Source organism: Phocoena phocoena, chromosome 3 (genome assembly GCF_963924675.1).
Source record: "Phocoena phocoena chromosome 3, mPhoPho1.1, whole genome shotgun sequence".
Classification (NCBI taxonomy): Eukaryota; Metazoa; Chordata; class Mammalia; order Artiodactyla; family Phocoenidae; genus Phocoena; species Phocoena phocoena.
This window is the reverse complement of record NC_089221.1, coordinates 48,230,933-48,252,339: the sequence shown is the minus strand read 5'-3', so window position 1 is coordinate 48,252,339 and position 21,407 is coordinate 48,230,933. Positions and strand designations below refer to the sequence as shown.

At 35.8% G+C, this 21,407-nt stretch overlaps 1 protein-coding gene across 1 annotated transcript in view; it reads right to left on the bottom strand.

The window, feature by feature from the left end:
- NDUFAF2 (NADH:ubiquinone oxidoreductase complex assembly factor 2) overlaps positions 1-21,407 on the bottom strand; it is a 183,478-nt gene that overhangs the window by 64,428 nt on the left and 97,643 nt on the right. The window contains exon 2 of the mRNA XM_065875245.1: positions 12,520-12,609. Coding sequence (XP_065731317.1) covers positions 12,520-12,609 — 90 coding nt within the window. The remainder of the gene's footprint in view (positions 1-12,519; positions 12,610-21,407) is intronic.

The window sequence follows — 21,407 nt, the reverse complement described above, 5'->3', positions numbered from 1 at the left end:
TAGATGCAGAAAAAACATTTGATAAAATTCAACATCCATTCATGATAAAAACTCTTACCAAAGTGGTATAGAGGGAACATATCACAACATAATAAAAGCTATTTATGACAAACTTGCAGCCAACATAATACTCAACGTGAAAAGTTGAAAGCCTTTCTGCTAAAATCTGGAACAAAAGAGGAATGCCCACTCTCACCACTTCTATTCAACACAGTATTGGAAGTCCTAGCCACAGCAATCAGAAAAGAAAAAATAATTTAAAAAAAGGTATCCAAGTTGGAAGGGAAAAGGAAAAATTGCCATTATATGCAGATGACATGACACTATATATAGAAAACCCTAAAGACTCCACACATAAACTACTAGAACTGATAAACGAATTCAGAAAGGTAGCAGGATACAAGATTGACATACAGAAAATCTGCTGCATTTCTTTACACTACCAATGAAATATCAAAAAGGGAACATAAAAAAAAATCCCTTTTTTTAAAAATAAATAAAATAAAATACTTAGGAATAAACCTGACCAAGAAGGTGAAACACTTATACACTGAGAACTATAAGACACTGATAAAGAAAACTAAAGATGATTTAAAGAAATGGAAAGATAACCATGCTCTTGGATTGGAAGAATTAATATCATTAAAATGGCCATACTACCTAAAGCAAGCTACAGATTTAATGTGATCCCTATATCAAATTACCCATGACTTTTTTCACAGAACTAGAACAAATAATCCTAAAATTTATATGGGACTATAAAAGACCCATAATTGCCAAAGCAATCTTGAGGAAAAAGAACAAAGCTGAAGTCTGTCCCAGACTTCAGACAATACTACAAAGCTATGGTAATCAAAACAGCATGATACTGACACAAAAACAGACATATAGATCAATGGAACAGAACAGAGAGCCCAGAAATAAACCCACACACCTATAGCAATTAATCTTCAACAAAGGAGGCAAGAATACACAATGGAGAAAAGACAGTCTCTTCTGCAGCTGATGCTGGGAAAGCTGGACAGCTGCATGTAAATCAATGAAGTTAGAACACTCCACCACACCATACACAAAAATAAACTCAAAATGGCGTAAAGACTTAAATATAAGGCAGAATACCATAAAACTCCTAGAAGAGAAAGTAGGCAAAACATTCTCTGACATAAATTGCAGCGGTGTTTTCTTAGGTCAGTCTCCCAAGGCAACAGAAATAAAAGCTAAAATAAACGGGATCTAATCACACTTATAAGCTTTTTCACAGCAAAGGAAACCATAAACAAAACAAAAAGACAATCAATGGACTGGAAGAAAACATTTGCAAATGATGCAACTGACAAGGGCTTAATTTCCAAGATATACAAACAGCTCATACAACTCAGTATCAGAAAAAAACCAAACACCTAATCAAAAATGGTCAGAAAAACCCAAATGGACATTTCTCCAAAGAAGACATACAGATGGTCAACAGGCCCATGAAAAGATGCTCAACATCACTAATTATCAGAGAAATACAAGTCAAACAACCGTGAGGTATCACCTCACACTGGTCAGAATGGCTGCCCTTAAAAAGTCTACAAATAATAAATGCTGAAGATAGCGTGGAGAAAAGGGAACCCTCCTACACTATTGGTGGGAATATAAATTGGTGCAGCCACTATGGAAAACAGTATGGAGGTTCCTGAAAAAACTAAAAACAGAGTTACCATATAAGCCAGGAATCTCTCTCCTGGGCATACATCTGGAGAGAACTCTAATTTGAAAAGATACATACACCCCAATGTTCATAGCAACACTATACAATAGCCAAGGCATGGAAGCAATCTAAATTTCCACCAAGAGATGAATGGATAAAGAAGATGTGGTACATATATACAATGGAATACTACTCAGCCACAAAAAGAATGAGACAATGCCATTTGCAGCAATGTGGATGGATCTAGAGATTATCATATTAAGTGAAGTAAGTCAGATAAAGACAAATATTATACGATATCACTTATATGTGGAATCTAAAATATGATACAAAAGAACTTATTTACAAAACAGAAACAGACTCAGAGACATAGAAAACAAACTTATGGTTACCAAAGGGGAAAGGGGAGGAGGGATAAATTAGGAGTTTGGGATTAGCAAATACACACTACTATATATTAAAATAGATAAACAACAAGATCCTACTGTATAGCACAGGGAGCTATATATATTCAGTATTTTGTAATAACCTATAATGAAAAAGAATATGAAAAAGAATTTATATATATAGCTGAATCACTTTGTTGTACACCAGAAACTAACACGACACTGTATATCAACTATACTTAAATTTAAAAAAAAAGTAATAGAAAAAAACCCCTCAGAACTAATGTATTAGTTCACCAGGGCTGCCATAACAAAGTACCACAGATTTGGTGGCTTAAACAACAGAAATTTACTTTTTCACAATTCTGAATGCTATAATTCTGAGACCAAGGTGTTGGCAAGGTTGGTTTCTTCTGAGGCTTCTCTCCTCGGCTTGTAGATGGCAGTCTTCTCTCTGTGTCTTCACAAGGTCTTCCTTTTGTTCACATCTGTGTCCTAATGGCCTTTTCTTTTTCTTTTTTTTTTTTTTTTTTTTGCAGTATGCGGGCCTCTCACTGTTGTGGCCTCTCCCGTTGCAGAGCACAGGCTCCGGACGCGCAGGCTCAGCGGCCATGGCTCATGGGCCTAGCCGCTCTGCGGCATGTGGGATCTTCCCGGACCAGGGCACGAACCCGTGTCCCCTGCATCGGCAGGTGGACTCTCAACCACTGCGCCACCAGGGAAGCCCTAATGGCCTTTTCTTATAAGGACATTAGTCATATTGGATTAAGACTGGTCCTAAGGACCTCATTTTAACTTAATTACCTCTTTAAAGACTCTGTCTCCAAATACAGTCTGATGTACTGGGGGTTAAGACTTCAACACACAATTTGTGGGGACCCAATGCAGCCATAACAATTAGGAATGAAAGAGGTAACATCACACAGATTCTGAAGATATTAAAAGAAAAATATGATAATATTATGGTCAGTCTTATGCCAAAAGAATTTGGAAAATTAGACAAAATGGCAGATTCTTTGGAAAAATATTGGTTGGCCAAAAAGTTCCTTCAGTTTTTAAGTAAAAATAAAAGACACATTTTTCATTTTCACCAAGAATTTTACTGAACAACATATTCACCCTTTTGTTCCACTACCTTCTGCCATATTTCAGGCAACTTCATAATTCTATCTTCCCAAAACTTTTAATCTTTTTGAGCAAAGAACTGTTCCAGGTGCCTTTTACAGTCTTCCAGGGAATTGAAATGTTTTCCATTAAAAGAATTTTGTAAAGACCAAAATAAATAGAAATCTGAAGGTGCAATGTCTGGTGAATGTGGCGGATGAATCAGAACTTCCCAGCCAAGCTGTAACAGTTTTTTCCTGTTCATCAAAGAAATATGTGGTCTTGCGTCATCCTGATGGAAGATTATGCATTTTCTGTTGACTAATTCCAGACGCTTTTCGTCGAATGCTGCTTTCAGTTGGTCTAACTGGGAGCAGTACTTGTTGGAATTAATCGTTTAGTATTCTGGAAGGAGCTCACAATAGAGGACTCCCTTCCAATCCCACCATATACACAACATCACCTTCTTTGGATGAAGACTGGTCTTTGGTGTGGTTGGTGGTGGTTCATTTCACTTGTCCCATGATCTCTTCTGTTCCACATTATTGTACAATATCCATTTTTCATTGCCCATCATAATTTGTTTTAAAGATGTAACGTTTTCGTTACATTTAAGTAGAGAATTGCATCGGAAATATAGTAAAGGAGGGTTTTTTCACTTAACTATGTGGAACCCAAACATCAAAGCGATTCACATAACCAAGCTGGTGCAAATGATTTTCAGCACTTGATTTGGATATTTTGGGTATGTCAGCTATCTCTCGCATGGTGTAACACTGATTGTTCTCAATTAATGTCTCGATTTGATCACTATCAACTTCAACTTGTCTACCCGGCCATGGAGCATCGTCCAGCGAGAAATCTCCAGCATGAAACTTTTGCAAACCACTTTTGACATGTTCAATCAGTCAAGCACCTTCTCCATACCCTGCAAAAACTATTTTTTTTTTGCGTTTTGGTTGTGTTTTTACCTTTCTTGAAATAATAAAGCATAATATGCCTAAAATTGCAACTAAAATTGCTTTTTTAGTTCTATCTTCAATATTAAAATGGCTACACAAAAACCCACCAATTTTGATTTTTTTTTTTTTTAGTGCATGCTGATATGACAGCTGTCACAATATATTCTAACAAAATTGTTTCGAATGAAGTTAAAGACTAAAGCCATGTTCCAGAAAAAACCAAACAAACTTTTTGGCAGACCCAATACAACCTACCAAAGGTCAGTCAAGAAGTAACAGATAATCTGAATATCCTAATAAAGAAATTTAACTTGCAGTTAAAAACTCCTGGCCTAGATAGCTTCACTGGTGAAACCTATCAAATATTTAAAGAAGAAGTAATATTAACTCTACACAAACTCTTACAGACTTTTGAAGAAGGAATATGTCTAAACTCATTTCATGAGATCAGCATTACCCTGATATCAAAACAAGAAAAGTCAAGAAAAGAAGAATTACTAACTAGTATCCCTCAAGAACACAGATATAAAAAGTCTAAACAAAATTTTAGATAACTCAATCAAAAATATATAAAAAAGTAAAACATAAGGAATAAGGCAAGACTGTTCATTCTTATCTCTTCTATTACACAGTGTACTGGAGGTTCTAGCCAATGCAAATAGGCGAGATTAAAACAAAGACATCCAGGTTGGAAAGAATTAAGAAAAATGTCTTTATTCACAGACAACATGATCTTCTATATAGAAAATCTGATGGAATTGACAAAAAAGCTACTATAATTAATAACTGAGTTTAGCAAAGTCACAGGATAGAAGATCAATATACAAAAGCCTACTGAATATTTATTCGATGGCAACAATCAGAAATTAAACTTGAAAAACATTATCATAACAATAGCACCAAAAATATGAAGTTGTTAGGGATAAATCTGACAAAAGAAGTGCAATATATGTACAATGAAAGCTACAAACTTTGATGAGAGAAATTAAAGAAGGCTTAAATTAAATGAAGAGATATATAATGTCCAGGGGTCAGAAGATTCTTATTGTTAAGATGTCAGCTCCCTGCAAAGTGATCTATAGATTTAACACAATCCCAACCAAAATCCCAGGAGGCATTTTTATAGAAATTAACAAAATGATCCTAAAATCCATATGAAAATGCAAAGGACCTAGAAGAGCCAAAATAACTTCAAAAAAGAAGGACTAACAGTACCTGATATCAAGACTTAGAAAGCTACAGTTATCAGGGAACTAAGGCCCTAAGTCAAATAGCCAGGAAGAACCTGAAACCAGGCAATAGCCATTTGAGTGTGCTTGGAAATAAATCTTCTACGGCCTGACAAAACCATATGAATGAGCTTGAAAGTAGATGAGCCCTGAGAGAAGCCTTGAGATGACTGTAGCCAAGACCAACACCTTGTCTGCAGCTTTGTGAGAGACCCAAAGCCAGAAGATCTGCTTAAGCCATGCCTAGATTCCTGACTCACGGAAACTGTGAGTTAATAAATGTTTGTTGTTTAAGGCCTATAACTTTTGGGGTAATTTGTTATGCACCAATAGATAATTAATATATGTAGCTATCTTATCCTCTAATGAAGGAGATCACCATCAACTCTCAGCAATTCCCAGCCAAGCAATTTGGTTATACAGTAGGTCCAGAGACTCTGGGTTGGGACATAAGTTGATTACAGATAATTCTAGAGTCATATAATCATAGAACATTAGAGACAGATGGGGCCTTAAAGGATACCGAACCCAGCCTTTTAATCTGACAGATGAAAAACAGAGGTAAAATAGATTTGCCCAAAATGACCAAGGTAGTAAATGCACATTGGAGGACCTGAGCATAACCCAGGTCTTCTGATGCTGGGACAAGGATAGCATCATGCCCTATATATTATTTTATGAAGTTTATTTTGAAAATTATTGGTGGGGAGTTCCTGTGGCTTGAGAAAAGCATGCTAAACAATTATTAATTATTAATAATAAAGCAATAAAAGTGCATATGATATTTCATACTGAGATACTCATTATTAATTGTGTTAATGATAGACAGGTATGGTCTAATATGTCTAAAAATTAATTTTTACCTGACTTTATTCTGAAATTTAGTTTTATATTTTAATGCGTATGTGTGATTAAGTAAAGATTAATATTCCATTAAAAAGACATACTGGATCAGAGCCTTTCTGTCTCTTCCTATTATACTCTGTGTGTATTTTAGGGTTATCATTAATAATGCTTATTACTGTCAACAAAAAACTAGCTTAAACTTAACAAAATAACAAAAAAGGAAAAAAAATGGAAGATACACTGTGATCTGAATTATGAAGATAAAGCTTTTGAGAGGCTCTGTATAAGAACTACACATCATGCCATGGATTAAACTTAAAAGGTTCCCTGAAACTTTGTAAGACTGTTCAGTAGCTAGTAGTATACTAGCTAGTACTATACTATCTCCCACATCTGAACCTTGAGTGTCCTTTATGTTAGGAACCAATTGCTTTGGTGTACCATTCCATGTCTTTCTTTTTAAAATGGACTATTTTCAGCAAATCAGCAAAGTCCCCAAAATGTCTCTTCCTTATGTAGTTTCAATTTTAAATGCATTCATTCACCAAATATTGATTGAGCTTGCACTTATTTTATGTTAAGTGTTGAACTAGGCCCTAAGAATACAAGGATGAGCAAGGTAAAGACTCTACACTAGAGAATCTTCAAGTCCAGGTAGAGGAGGTAGATAAGTAAACAGGGAATACTCTACAGTGTGTTGTGTTATGCTGCGGAGAGGCATCAAGTGAGATGAAAAACAAAAACAGGAACATCCCACTAAGCACTAGGGGGTGAGAGGTAGGGTCAGAAAAGATGTCCAAAGGAATCCGTGTCTACCCTAATACTTGAAGGATAAGTAGGAATTAGCCTGATCATTATGGAGCAGGCAATACAATATAATATTAAGAGTAAAGACTCTGGAGACAGATAATTGGGGTTCTTGGCTATAGCCATTTGTATTTAGGGAGTTATTTAATCTCTCTGTGCTTCACTCAGAGGAATCAACAGAGAATTTATACAAGTTATTACCACTACATGATCTACCTGCATCTATGACTATATACTCTACTTTTCTGCTACTACTACTGAGGAACTTTCCATGCTCTTGTCAAAGGCCAATTCTTCCACAAGTGTATTAGATCCTGTCCCATCTTGCTTTCTTAAGGTCTTCCTCCTGCATCATTAATTCTTCCTTTTTGACTGGAACTTTCTCATCACTATTACAAAATTTGGTTACTTCTACTGTCTTTAAAACAAAACATAATAAAATTCCTCTCTTGACTCCACTTTCCCATGCAGGTACTGCCTCAACACTCTCCCTTCTTTTACAGATAAACTCCTCATAAGCATTATCTATACTTATTCTCTCCAAATTCTCTCTTGCTATTCTTTTTTTTAATCAGGCTTTTGTTCCTAACACTCTGCAGAACTATTTTTGTCAGGATCGGTGACTTCCTGTTCTTAAAGCAAAGAATTAATTCTTCGTCCTTATTTGACATGGTTGATCACTTCTTCCTCCTTGACACTTTTATTTCCCACTTTTCTGGCTGCTCCTTTTTTGTCTTCATTGTCTCTAAACCCTGTTATAGCCTAGGGGTCAGTCTTGGAACTTCTCATTTTCTTTCTTTTTTTTCTTTATAATTCTTTTCTTTTCTTTTTTTACTGGAGTATAGCTGATTTACAATGTTGTGTTAGTTTCAGGTGTATAGCAAAGTGAATCAGTTATACATATACATATATCCATTCTTTTATAGATTCTTTTCTCATACAGGTTATTATAGAATATTGAGTAGAGTTCTCTATGCTATACAGTAGGTCCTATTATCTATTTTATATATAGTAGTGGTTATCTATTTTATATATAGTAGTGTATATATGTTAATCCCAAATTCCTAACTTATCCCTCCCCCCTCCCCTTTCACCTTTGGTAACCATAAGTTTGTTTTTTACATCTGTGACACTACTTCTGTTTTGTAAATAAGTTCATTTGTACCATTTTTTTAGATTCCACATATAAGCGATATCATGATATTTGTCTTTCTCTGACTTACTTCCCTTAGTATCATAATCTCTAGGTCTATCCATGTTGCTGCAAATGGCATTATTTCATTCTTTTTATGGCTGAGTAATATTCCATTGTATATATGTACCACATCTTCTTTATCCATTTCTCTGTTGTTGGACACTTAGGATGCTTCCATGTCTTGACTACTGTAAAGTGTGCTGCAATGAACATTGGGGTACATGTATATTTTGAATTATGGCTTTCTCCAGATATATGCCCAAGAGTGGGACTGCTGGATCATATGGTATGAACTTCTTTCTCATTTTCTATTTACACACATTCCCTGATCTCATCCTGTCTCCTGGCTTTTCAATACCATTTATTTGCTGTCAACTTCCACATTTTATCTCCAGCCCAAAGTTTTCCACCAAATTCTTAGCTTATATACAATTTAATACCTCTCCTTCGATATCTAATAGATATCTCAAACTTCATTTTCAAACTTGATCTCATTTCCCCCCCAAATGTCCTCCTTCCAGTCTTGCCCCTCTCAGTCAGTGGCAACTGCACTTTTCCAGGTGAGGCCCAAAAGTTTAACAGTCATCACTGACTGCTCTCTTTCTCTCACATTGCACATCCAATCTGTCAGCAAATCTCATTGGCTGTACTTTTACAAGAGATCCAGAATGCAACTACTTCTTTCCACTCCCACTGTTACTCTGGTTCAAGCCACAATTAGCCCTTGCCTGAGTTATTACAAGAGCATACTGTCTCCAAGTTTTCTTTATGCCCCCCCTCAGTCTCTTTGCAATGCAGCAGCCAGACTGATCCTGTTAAATATAATTCAGGGCATACAACTACTCTTTTCAAAACCTTCCAGCGGCTTCCAATCTCAGAGTAAAGCCAGAGTCCTTACAATAGCCTATAAGGCCTACAAGATTGAGCAACCTCTTACTTTTCTAACCTCATTTATTACCCTCCCTCTGGCTCTACTCCAGTCACGCTGGCTTCTGTACTGTTCCTTAAAAACCTGAGCATGCTCCTGCTTCAGGGCTTTTGCACTAGCTCTCCAGGAATGCTCCTCTGCCACTTATCTTCATGACCAGCTCCTTCTGCCTTTATTCAAAAGTCATCTTCTTGGGGCTTCCCTGGTGGCACAGTGGTTAAGAATCTGCCTGCCAATGCAGGGGACACGGGTTCGATCCCTGGTCCGGGAAGATCCCACATGCCGTGGAGCAACTAAGCCCGTGCACCACAACTACTGAGCCTGCGCTCTAGAGCCCGCGAGCCACAACTACTGAGCCCGTGCACCACAACTAATGAAGCCCACGCGCCTAGAGCCCATGCTCCATAACAAGAGAAGCCACCGCAATAAGCCCACACACCACAACTAGAGAAAGCCTGTGCACAGCAACGAAGACCCAACACAGCCAAAAATAAAAATAAATAAAATAAATAAATTTATTTTTTTAAAAAAGTCATCTTCTCAACAAGGCCATTTCTTTATACTATTTAAAACTGTAAAACCCTCCACAACACTTCCTATTCCCTTTATCTGCTTTATTTTCTGTGGCCATTAACATACTATACAGTTATTTATCTGTATTTACAGTTATTTATTATCTTTCTTCCACCCACTCTCCCACTCCAGAATGTAAACTCCATGAATTCAGAGGTCCCCAATAGATGTTTATTAAATAAATGAATGAAAAGGGTGAACCGTTTAATACATATCATGGCAGGAAATGCAGCGTGTGGGTACCTGTATTCTGCTACTAACAATTGACAAATACAGTATTCATCTGGACCTGAAAATACTTTAGATTCACTTGGGGTTGACACTATTCACTTTAAGTTTTTTTCTTTTCTTTCCTGTATACAGTGTTTTGTGTATTTATTTATATTTTACTTTACTTTTTCATGGTATGGAGTTCTTATTTTTTACATTTAATTGATATGCAACACTATAAAAATAATTTTTGTTTCAATGTTCGGTTGATACATTTGTTTTAAGGGTGTGCCCCATGGGAGGGTTATGCTAAATTATTAAGATCAGGACAGAGCCATAAAAAGCATTAGAATTTCATTCTAATTCTCTGAAAGTCTCAAACGCTTAAAAATGAGTCACTACCTATTTATTTATAACTTAATTTATTTCTATAAACATTTTAATTCTATATTACTATTGGAAAAAATGATAAAATAGGTTCATTATAAGAAGGTGCAAGCATTATTTGAGAATTGCAAATGTCGCTTATAACACTGGAGAGTCTGTTAAAATAAAAAAGCTCAGGGACTTCCCTGGTGATCCAGTGGTAAAGAATCCGTCTTCCAATGCAGGGGGCATGGGTTCGACGCCTGGTAAGGGAACTAAGATCCCACACGCTGCAGGGCAACTAAGCCCGCGTGCCACAACTACTGAGCTCATGTGCCTCAACGAGAGAGCTTGTGTGCTACAAACTACAGAGCCCATGCCCTGGAGCATGCGTGCCACAACTAGAGAGAAACCTGCGGGCCACAATGAAGAGCCTGCGCCACAATGAAAGATACTGCGTGCCTCAACAAAGATCCCGCATGCTGCAACTAACACCCAATGCAGCCAAAAAAAAAAATTAAATAAATAAATATTTTTAAAAAACGTAAGAAAGCTCAATTACTCCTGGACATTGCCAGTTTATATTCTGTATTTCTTCAAAAAGTCCCTGGTATCTACCCATTTTAATGTTCTTTTCTCATAGTTCTACTATTTTCATAGCTAATAAAGAAAAATGGAAAAGATATGTCCAGGGAAATATTTACACTCACATGCTGACATAAAAATAACTCAATGCCTATAGCTACCATATGTTAGGTATAATGCTAAACCCACCAGGAAGCAAAGGGTCCACTGCTTACAGTGTGTAGCTGTATTACCCAGGCAGTTTAGCTCATCTTTCTAGAACTTAGATTCCCTATTAAATGGGACTACAGTGTCTACCTCATAGGATTATTGTGATAATTAAAACAATATAATGATTGTAAAACAATGGCATAATACCAGGTATACAGGTAAACACTTGACAAATGTTAAGTGATATATAAGATAGGTATTGGTATTTTAGTTAAGGTTCTTTTAGTTTCAAATAACAAGGGTTAACTCAAGCTAGATTTCAAGTATTTAATATATACTTACTGAGCACTTACTATGTGCTAGGCACTAGGCTAAGAACTGGTAATAAACAAGGGGAAATTTATAACACAGATGTGGGATGGCACTTAGAACCTGAAGGCAGACTTTCAGATGAACTTCATTCAGAAAGAAATGGAACTGGGAATTGGAAAGTTGCTGAAAACCTAGGAAATATTCTCTGCCTTGCTACATAGAGTTGACTCTTGAACAACACAGGGACTGGGGCACTGATCCCCTCGTAGTCAAAAATCCACCTATAACTTACCAGTTGGACTTCCGTATCTGCAGTTCCACATCTGCCGATTCAACAACCACGGATCGTGTAATACCATAGTATGAACTTACGGAAAAAAATCTGCGTATAAGTGGACCTGCTTCTAACCTGTGCTGTTCAAAACAAAAAAATCAAAACAAAAAACAAACACCTGTGTTGTTCAAGGGTTAACTGTACTTCTCTTTGCAGACTGGTTTCTATTTTCTTCTTAGTAGATAAAGAAGTTTTTTTTCTGCAACAAAGTTTAGATAGTGGATTGAAGATAGCCACCCATGTGCTACCAAGTTCATATGATACTATTCCAGCCTTATGGAAAGACTGCTACTATTTTCTCTTCCTTTCATTTTTTTACCTTAATTCCAAAGTCCTGACAGGGATCAAGTAAGTGTCCATCCTTGTTTAAACATGGGGACGATTAATGGGGTCACTGTAAATTGAACAAATATTCCAAATGGCATCTACAGCAAGTATTATCCACAATTTATAAAAGAGGAAGCTAAGACTGAGAGGTATGAATTACTTTCCCACGTTCATGTGGGTAGAGTGCCAGAAACAGAATTCAGATCCTCAGGTTGTATAAGTGCAGGGCCAGCATATCAAAGTGAATGCCTTCTTCAATTCTGCATCTAAAAAACTTTGCTTGCCTCACCCTAGTCCCAGCTCTGCTAATGCTTCATAGTTCTTTTCACTATGTTCCCTTACTAAAATGTAGCACCTTCACAACTTTCAAAGAAATGCAAAGTTTAAAAAAATTTTCATGGATTCAGATTGTAAAAGTTTTTGCAAAGAACATGAAATAATGTTATGTTCTTATTGATTTTGTGTATAAACTATTTGCCTTCCAAAAGACACTACTAAAAGCAGAAACTTACCTTCCCATTCTGTTGGGATATCCCCTACTTCATATTCTATTTCTCTTTTATTTGCTGATTCTACAATTCTTTTCTCTCGAATAGTTTGTCCTGTAAGATAAAGTGATTATTACATTTTTAAATGAACCCATGACACAGTAGTTACTACACGAAATATTTTCTCTTTAGATATTACACACCTCCTCCTATGATAAGAGAATTAACAGGGAAAAGAATAGATTCCATTTAGAATTAGGTATATTAGAAAAAGCAGTTTCTAAACTACTTCAGAAATTTTAAATTTCCTACATAGTATGCAAAATTAATTTTGGTAGAATAAGTCTAGATTCTGTGTACAGAAAAAGAGAAACCAATTAATTTGCAGGCCAATAAAAACATTTTCATAAACAACAGAATGTTTAACTCCTTCAAACTCTGCAGGTATATATATCAGAGGTACCAGTGGCTGCTGCTACTGCCTAAGGGAATCAACATTCATGGCCCCACTATGGAAAATAATATAGAGGTTCCTTAAAAAACTAAAAACAGAGTTATCATACGACCCAGCAATCCCACTCCTGGGCATATATCCAGAAAAGATGAAAACTCTAATTTGAAAAGATACATATACTACAATGTTCACAGCAGCACTATTTACAATAGCCAAATATGGAAGTAACCTAAGCGTCCATCTACAGATGAATGGATAAAGGAGAGGTGGTATATACACACACACACACACACACTATGGAATATTACTTGGCCACAAAAAAAGAATGAAATATTGCCTTTTGCAGCAACTTGGATGGACCTAGAGATTATCATACTAAGTGAAGTAAGTCAGAAAGAGAAAGACAAATACCATATGATATCACTAATTTGTGGAATCTAAAAACTAATACAAATGAACTTATTTTCAAAACAGAAAGGCTCACAGACATAGAAAACAAACTTATGGTTACCAAAGGGGAAAGGGAGGAAAAGGAAGGATTAATTAGGAATATGGGATTAATAGGTACAAACTACTATACATAAAATAGATAAGCAACAAGGATTTACTGTATAGCACAGGGAACTATATTCAATATCTTATGATAAGCTATAATGGAAAACAATCTGAAAAGTATATATATATAAAACTGAAACACTTTGCTGTACACCTGAAACTAACACAATATTGTAAAACAACTATATATCAATTAGAAAAAAGAGCCTCGATTATAACCTTTCAAAGCAGCAGCAGCTTTGTCAAAATGGTGATTTCAAAACATATTACTTTGTCATTGAAACTTTGATCCTGAGGAAACCAGGTAAGTTTCTATTTCCCAACAGTTAAAAAATGTGCCTGCCTACTCCAGGGAATGCAGGCTAAAACAGAGAAGGTATTGGTAGGTAATGATGACAGGCGAAGTATGGCTTAACAATGGTCAGAACAGTCAGGGAGAGAAATCTGGGCCTTGCAAAATACCACTTTCTCTTCCCACTCCTAGGCCAACCTTACACTATGCCAAATAGACTGGGTCACATAATTCAAGAAACTGACTTTGTTGACTGCAAATCTCTCTCCTAAACTACCTGAAATTCTACATTAAAAAATTCCTTCAGGACTTCCCTGGCAGTCCAGTGATTAAGACTCTGCGCGCCCAATGCAGGGGGCATGGGTTCCATCCCTGCTGTGGAACTAAGATCCCGCATGCCGCAAGGAAGGTACAGCAAAAAAAAAAATCCTTCAATTGAAGACAAGGAAATTTCTAGGAGTGACTGTGCAGGAGAAAGGGAGACACAAAAGGGTAGCCTAAGAATACTGAGTGACTAGTTTTATTTCCTCTGCCTTAGTAATAGTAAGTGAAAGGCTAGAATTTCCTAGACAAGCCATTAATGGCTAATAACTCTGAGATGAGCTCAGGGAATGTCTGCATTTTATTATGGACTCATTTAACTGGGCTGATTTAATCCTAATACAGAGGTTTTCCAAGTTTTATAAAGAGGAGTTACCTTTTGCTTATCTTATCCAATAAATACACAGGAGGACAAGGGATTAGTAGTAAAGTCCCCAGGTTGTAGGGACAAGAATTAGGGTAAAAGGGGCCTCTAACAATGACAGCTGCATTACTCTCATAGCAGAGGCTCAACATATACACATATATTTTTACTAAAATGCTATTTATATCCAAATATATAAACACATCATAATAACAAGTTACCATAAATTTAGCATAGACTAAATTTACTAAAGTATGTTTACATTACAATTTTCAAAATGTTTGAAAGCATCAAAATATCTGTGTCTTCATATATTCCTTATCTAAATACCAGGATGTAAGTATATCTTTTTAGCAATAACAAGTACAGAAAAGAAAATTATCATCTAAAATACGAAATGCTAACAGATGGCCTTCTGAAAGTACATGTGTGTTCTATAAGCCTTTAAGTGTACGTCAATGAAATTTAGTGCATAGGGAGAGAACAGATAGGTCTACCATTTCCAGCAGCACCATTAAATGCATATATAAGTAAGTATATCTATATGTCTGTGACATAAAAATTAACTTTTTATTTCTACCCTCAAGTTTATAAACTTCCTTTGTATCCTAAGAGTTTTAAGAATCAAAATTCATACCTATTTTTGTGTATATGGAAAGACAGGAAGAGTAATTCATGAGTTAGTCACAGATAATTGCTGAAAAAAACCTTTGTTTACAAATAGATGACATCAAAGGTTTATGAAATGCATGTACACATCTTTAGCAATATAAAATAAGGCCATTAATTTATTGAATAAACTCTTGGTAATCAGATATGGCTTTTCCCTCCAAATAAATTGTTTTAAGACTACTCCATTCTGTACAATTTTTATGAATTGGGAATAAAACTTATGCCTCCCACTAAGAAATTATGCACAAATTGTACACTTGCTCATTCTAATATGCTTTCATACAAGAGTTGTAAAGACAGTGCTACTTCTCATAGCAAAATAAATTTCCATCTAGTGAATGGAGCAAATTTAAGTACTTACTCAAGTGTTAAAATTTTAGGGTCTAATTTACATTTAAAATTTAACTTAGGGACTTCCCTGGTGGCCGAGTGGTTAAGAATCCACCTGCCAATGCAGGGGACATGGGTTTGATCCCTGGTCAGGGAAGATCCAACATGCCGCGGAGCAACTAAGTCCGTGTACCACAACTACTGAGCCTGCGCTCCAGAGCCCGCAAGCCACAACTACTGAAGCTCGCAAGCCTAGAGCCTGTACTCCTCAACAAGAGAAGCCACCACAAGGAGAAGCCCACGCACTGCAACAAAGAGTAGCCCCTGCTCGCCGCAACTAGAGAAAGCCCACGCGCAGCAATGAAGACCCAAAGCAGCCAAAGATAAATAAATAAAATAAATTTAAAAAAATTAACTTAATAACAAAAACTTTTAATCTAATATATGTATAGGTTTAATAAGTCCTAATACAATAATAAACAATTGACAGTGGTGTACTCAATGAGTATTAAGTAAAACACCATATTTACATGGTGTTTTACTTAATATTAAACAATATTAGATTTAATTAAAACAGTCAAAATAAAAGTTTGAATTCAAGTAGATCATAATGATCAATGGTATACGGATTTAAAGACTGTGTAAGTAACAGTACAATTTCCCAAACTTAAAAAAATTTAAAGCTACCTGCCATTGAACTAATTGCCCTATGACGATAGCAGGTTTCCTATTCCTTTATTTAAAAAAATATGGGGCTTCCCTGATGGTGCAGTGGTTGGGAGTCCGCCTGCTGATGCAGGGGACACGGGTTCGTGCCCAGGTCCGGGAGGATCCCACATGCCGCAGAGCAGCTGGGCCCGTGAGCCATCGCTGCTCAGCCTGCACGTCCGGAGCCTGTGCTCCACAATGGGAGAGGCCACAACAGTGAGAGGCCCGCGTACCGCAAAAAAAAAAAAAAAAAAAAGGAATCCATTCAGTTAAAAGAAAAAAAGGCAAGATTCCCTTTCAGGTATCAGGTAGATGATGGGTTTAGGTAAGAGATGGATTTCATCTGTTCTACTGGGTTTCTGGGATAGAGTAAGAACCCTGGACACAGACTCAGGAAAGAGGAGCTAGAGCAGAGTTCTCAACTTCAGTCATTCAAGTGCCAGCTTTGCAATTTTGGTCACACTTTGTAGTATTATATTCCTAATATTTTTCTTTAATTTGGCTTGCTTTTTGCTTCAATATTCACTTTTTACTTTACCTCCCCCCAAAAAACCCCATGAAATCACTGACTAAATACACTAGTTGTATTTTGTGTTCAAACATATATAAAATAGATATATCTTAAAAATGTAACAGGCTGTCTTTGTACCTGTTGAAGTCATCTTGTAGACCACATTTCGAAAACCACACTGGTCTATAGAGACAGGCCCAGCAGAACATACAGTGATACAGGGCAAAGGAACCAACATACCAGTAAGAAATTCCTGTGGATAGGAAACAGCTGATGAACATCAAAGTCTTGCTTGGATTGTGTTTACCCTTCATTTCATAAAATCCTATGTTATGTACAATCTTATGTTATGTTTGAAAGAAGAGGGCAGAGATCTTAGAAGTAGGAAGGGAGTGGTACTCATCTGAGTATATACTTCTCAATAAGTTTGAAAGCATGCTAATGTTCTGTATATTCAAAAAATTAAATCAACATGGATGTGAAAGGGAAAAAAAGAAAGAAATGAAAGCAAACTGCAACAAATAAACCCAACTTTATTTCAGACTAATAACATAACCACACTGAATGGGGAAAGAAAAGAAAGTGGTATGTGCCTATGTACCCTTACTTTCAGGAAGGAAAAGAACTGCAAACACATCCTGAACTGTTTGTAGTATGTTTGTTTTCTGTAGTGGTATGGGCGAGGCAGTTCTGAAACTATTCTAGATATATTATATGATTCAGCAAATGAGTAAATGTGTTAATGTTATTGGAAGCAGGGTTCTCATTGTAGAAGGACATACAGATATGTAATGGGGAAAGGTAAAAAAGTACAGGGGTCAGATTGAAACTGGAGATATGTTACTTATGATAAATAAGATAGATAAGTATTTATACACAGATATATGTATTTCCATGTATACATATGTATATATTTTCCTGGTTCTATGTGCAGAAAGAGCCTAGAAGCAAAGACCCTAATAGCAATAAGGACCCCTAGAGCCCAAATCTTGGCCTCTACGCCATTATCCATCAAAAGAAACCAGGATTCCTCAGGAAAATGGCTGATTCCAGGCCTAGGGAAGGGTGGGTTCAAGATGAGCCTGGAGCATCTTGCTATGTCAGAAAATAAGAGTTCTCAAAAAAACAAAAAGAAAGAAAAAAACAATGATAATAGGGGCCTATCACAAGGACTTAAGGGCCAGCTTCAGGGCCAGCTTAGCTGACACTGGCTAAATCTGGGATAACCTGAGCACCAAAATAATCCAGGAATTACAGACCAGCAATTGTCAAAGTGTGATAGGGAAGTCTGAGGGGTACTTATGACTTTTTTAAGGTGTCTGTGAGGCCAAACCTATTTTAATAATACTAGATGCTATTTGTCTCTTTCACTTTGATTTTTTCATGAATGTACAGGGGAATCTTCCAGAGGCTACATGATATGTGATATAGTAACATACTGAATGAGGAAACAGATATGAAAAATCTAGCTGTCTTTTATTAAGCCACACATTAGGGGATCTGTAAAACAAAGCAATACTACTCTTTTCTCTAAATGTTTCTGTTTTGGAAAGTATAGTTACTTCTGATCAAAAATATATTCTTTCTGTAAACATTTATTACATTTATTAGGGTTATTTTTAATGAACTAAACACTTTTAAAATTCTGTTTCAGTTTCAATGTGATAAATATTAATACATATCTCATAAACAAAGCTTTTTCAATAATTGTGAAGAGTTTAAAAGGATCCTGAGACCAAAATGCTTAAGAACTATATACCACTGGAAAAAAAAAAAAAAAGGAACCCATAAGGTAAACTACTAAAAATATAGATAAATAGATGGATAAATAAATAAATAGAGATAAAGGAGCTGCTGCTTACCACAGTGCTAAAGAGTAGATGTGCAGCAAGTGCCAGAGCTGGAAAATCATCATTTTGTAACCATCTTGATAAAGAATGGTTCTTGCAAGAACCATTAATGGCAGGAGATTCTGTCTTTTGTTTTTTATTTAGAAAGAATTTCCCTTTCCTCTACCTACACTGTGTTCTTACACATTTGAAAGCTGAACAAGACTTTGTGTATTAAATAATGTGTATTAAATTAAATAATATTTAATTTATTTGTGTATTAAATTAAATAATAATGTGTATTAAAAGGATGGCTGGGTTAGAAATTTATAAAATTTCTAATTTGGTACCTCAAATACTGCCTTCCTAGGGTCTTAGTGATCCTACTGATGAGTAAGACCCTTGACAGGTACCAGTCTGAGGCAGGTGACACCAACGGTCCAGAAGAATGAAACAGCAGACTTAGACATCTCTCCTTCCCTGGGCCACTGCTCCTTCCTTAATCCATCCACACAGGCCAGGGAAAATATTTAAGCAGGCTTTAATCTTTAAATTTTGAAGCATCAGAACTCACAAGGTATCTATTATAGTGGAAAAGGAATTTTCTTCCATCAGTATCAAATCAAAGGTGAAGGCCTATATTGGTCGTGACCCACTAGCACGTGTGATCTTGGTGAGGGTTTTCAACCAGCTGTCTACTTCCAGCCCAATATTTCCCACTGGTGGGGCACTGCGAGGAGAGATGAATGGAATTCAGAGGTGACTTTGGGGTGGAAAGAGAGATTGGGCTGAGTAAAGTGACACATCTCTGAGACAGCTATACCCCTGAAAACAAGCAAGATTCAGGCCTTTGATGCTTGACAGGAGCCCCTGGCTTGGAGGAATGGTAATGAAGTAGGTAGGATGGCCAAGGTAAGACCCTTTCTGTCTGACTGATGTCTGGCCCTTTACCCCAGTGGCAGAGATCAGTGCAAACCAGGTGATAATTCTAAATCAGTTTGTGTGGTGATGTATAAAAGACTGAATTTTGCATACGAAAGGAGGCTTAGAAGTGTCAATGCATAATATATGAAAGCAAGGGCTATTGAAAGCCAAGAACCATACTACATATGTTAGATTTGGGGACTTTAAACCTTGTTATTCTGAACCTTTGTAAATTTTTTTTAAAAACATCAATTAAGAGTACTAAAATAAGAATCCTTACACTGAAAGTCATTTTCCCATATGACTTAAAGCATAATTTGACTGAAGTTACTCAGATGTAGCATTTTTTTATTAAGAACCTGCTATGTACCAGGCAATGTTTAGGTGCCTTTCATATGTTATCTCTTATCTTTAAAACAATCTTTTAGAGATGAGGCAAAAGAGGCATTAGTTGATGAGATTATCCAAATATACATGGCTAATTAAAGTAATATAGCCAGTATTTGTACCTAAGTATTTTTCTGACTCCCAACAGTACGCATTTTCCATTTAAGATTTTAAAATTAGCATTTACAAAGTTTGCACATGGTATCATTACAGATATCCAATTAAAAACTAACATTTTATTCATAACTATCATAAGCTATTATTTTCCTAGAGTGATCAAATGAGGCATTCCTACTTGAAAATGTGATGAGTCTGTAATTTGACATATTCTACATATATTTATGTGAGCATGGAAGACTATCTCAGCAGGTCTCAGCAGGTAATACTTTTTTAAAAGCAATTAAAGAGAACTTCCAGATAAGCTTTCAGAATTTTTAAGACTGCCAACTAGTTCAATGGACTACCTAAAATCTTATTAGCTTCCCCATTCTTACAGTTTTCCCATAAGGAATCTCAGCTTCTTCTATCTTAGAAAATCCAAAATTATTTAAAACACTTGGCTATTCTAAAATGCTTTATATAATATGGTTTAACTTTTCAGGACCCAAAAGCTGAAAGGTCTTAAACTACACCCAGAAAAACAGCAGGAAAATCCCAAGGGACCTATTTCCTGTATTAGCATAAACATTTTGTGGCAAGTTTACAGCACACCAATATTCTTTTGTTTAAATCTGACTTCATCAATTTTTCAAAAGCCATCAATAAAATTTAGGTCTGAAAGTACATAGGAAGAATATCACAATTTAAGAAAAAAGATGAATCTAATGCAAATTGTATCTGTGCTTTCCACATGGACAATAAACTCTTATTTACTATTTATTTTTTTAAGAGTTCCATAGTAATATTATAAGCAAACAAAAATTTAAAGTTCCAAAATGTTATTCAACCAACAAATATATATTAAAAGAGTCTATTACAATAATCTGGAAAGATTCAAAGTCAAAAATTAAACAGGTTTTCTGATTTCTGATTCTAGTCCCAAATCAAGCACATACGTCTTAGAAATGTCTAGTATTTTACTTCATTTACTGCCTTTCCATTACTGTAGAAATCAAACATTGAAAATTATTATGTTTTTAAAAATAAAAACACTTAAATGTTATGTAAAAAATCATTTATTTTCTAAACTGCAAGGAATTTTTGATTCTCAGAAAAAGTGCAGCTGTATTACACTTGCCCTTCAGCCCCCAAAAGAGGTAATTATTAAAAAGAAAAATTCAAATGATGGATTCATACTATTTAGTCCATGTAACAATGTGTTCACTTTGAAGAGCTGAAAGAGAAGCAGCCATTTCAGGTTTTCATTGATGTGTAGGAAATCAGTATCTTGAAAGTACTTTATTCATCTAATACATTCTACAGTTCTTTGTAAAGCTAAATTATCTTCAATGTATAAAGTATATTTATATTGAGAATTTGAGCATTTAAGAAAATAACACAAAAAACTAACATTAGGTGATTCTGCTGTGACTACATCTGAATCATGACAGATGAGTTAAATGTCT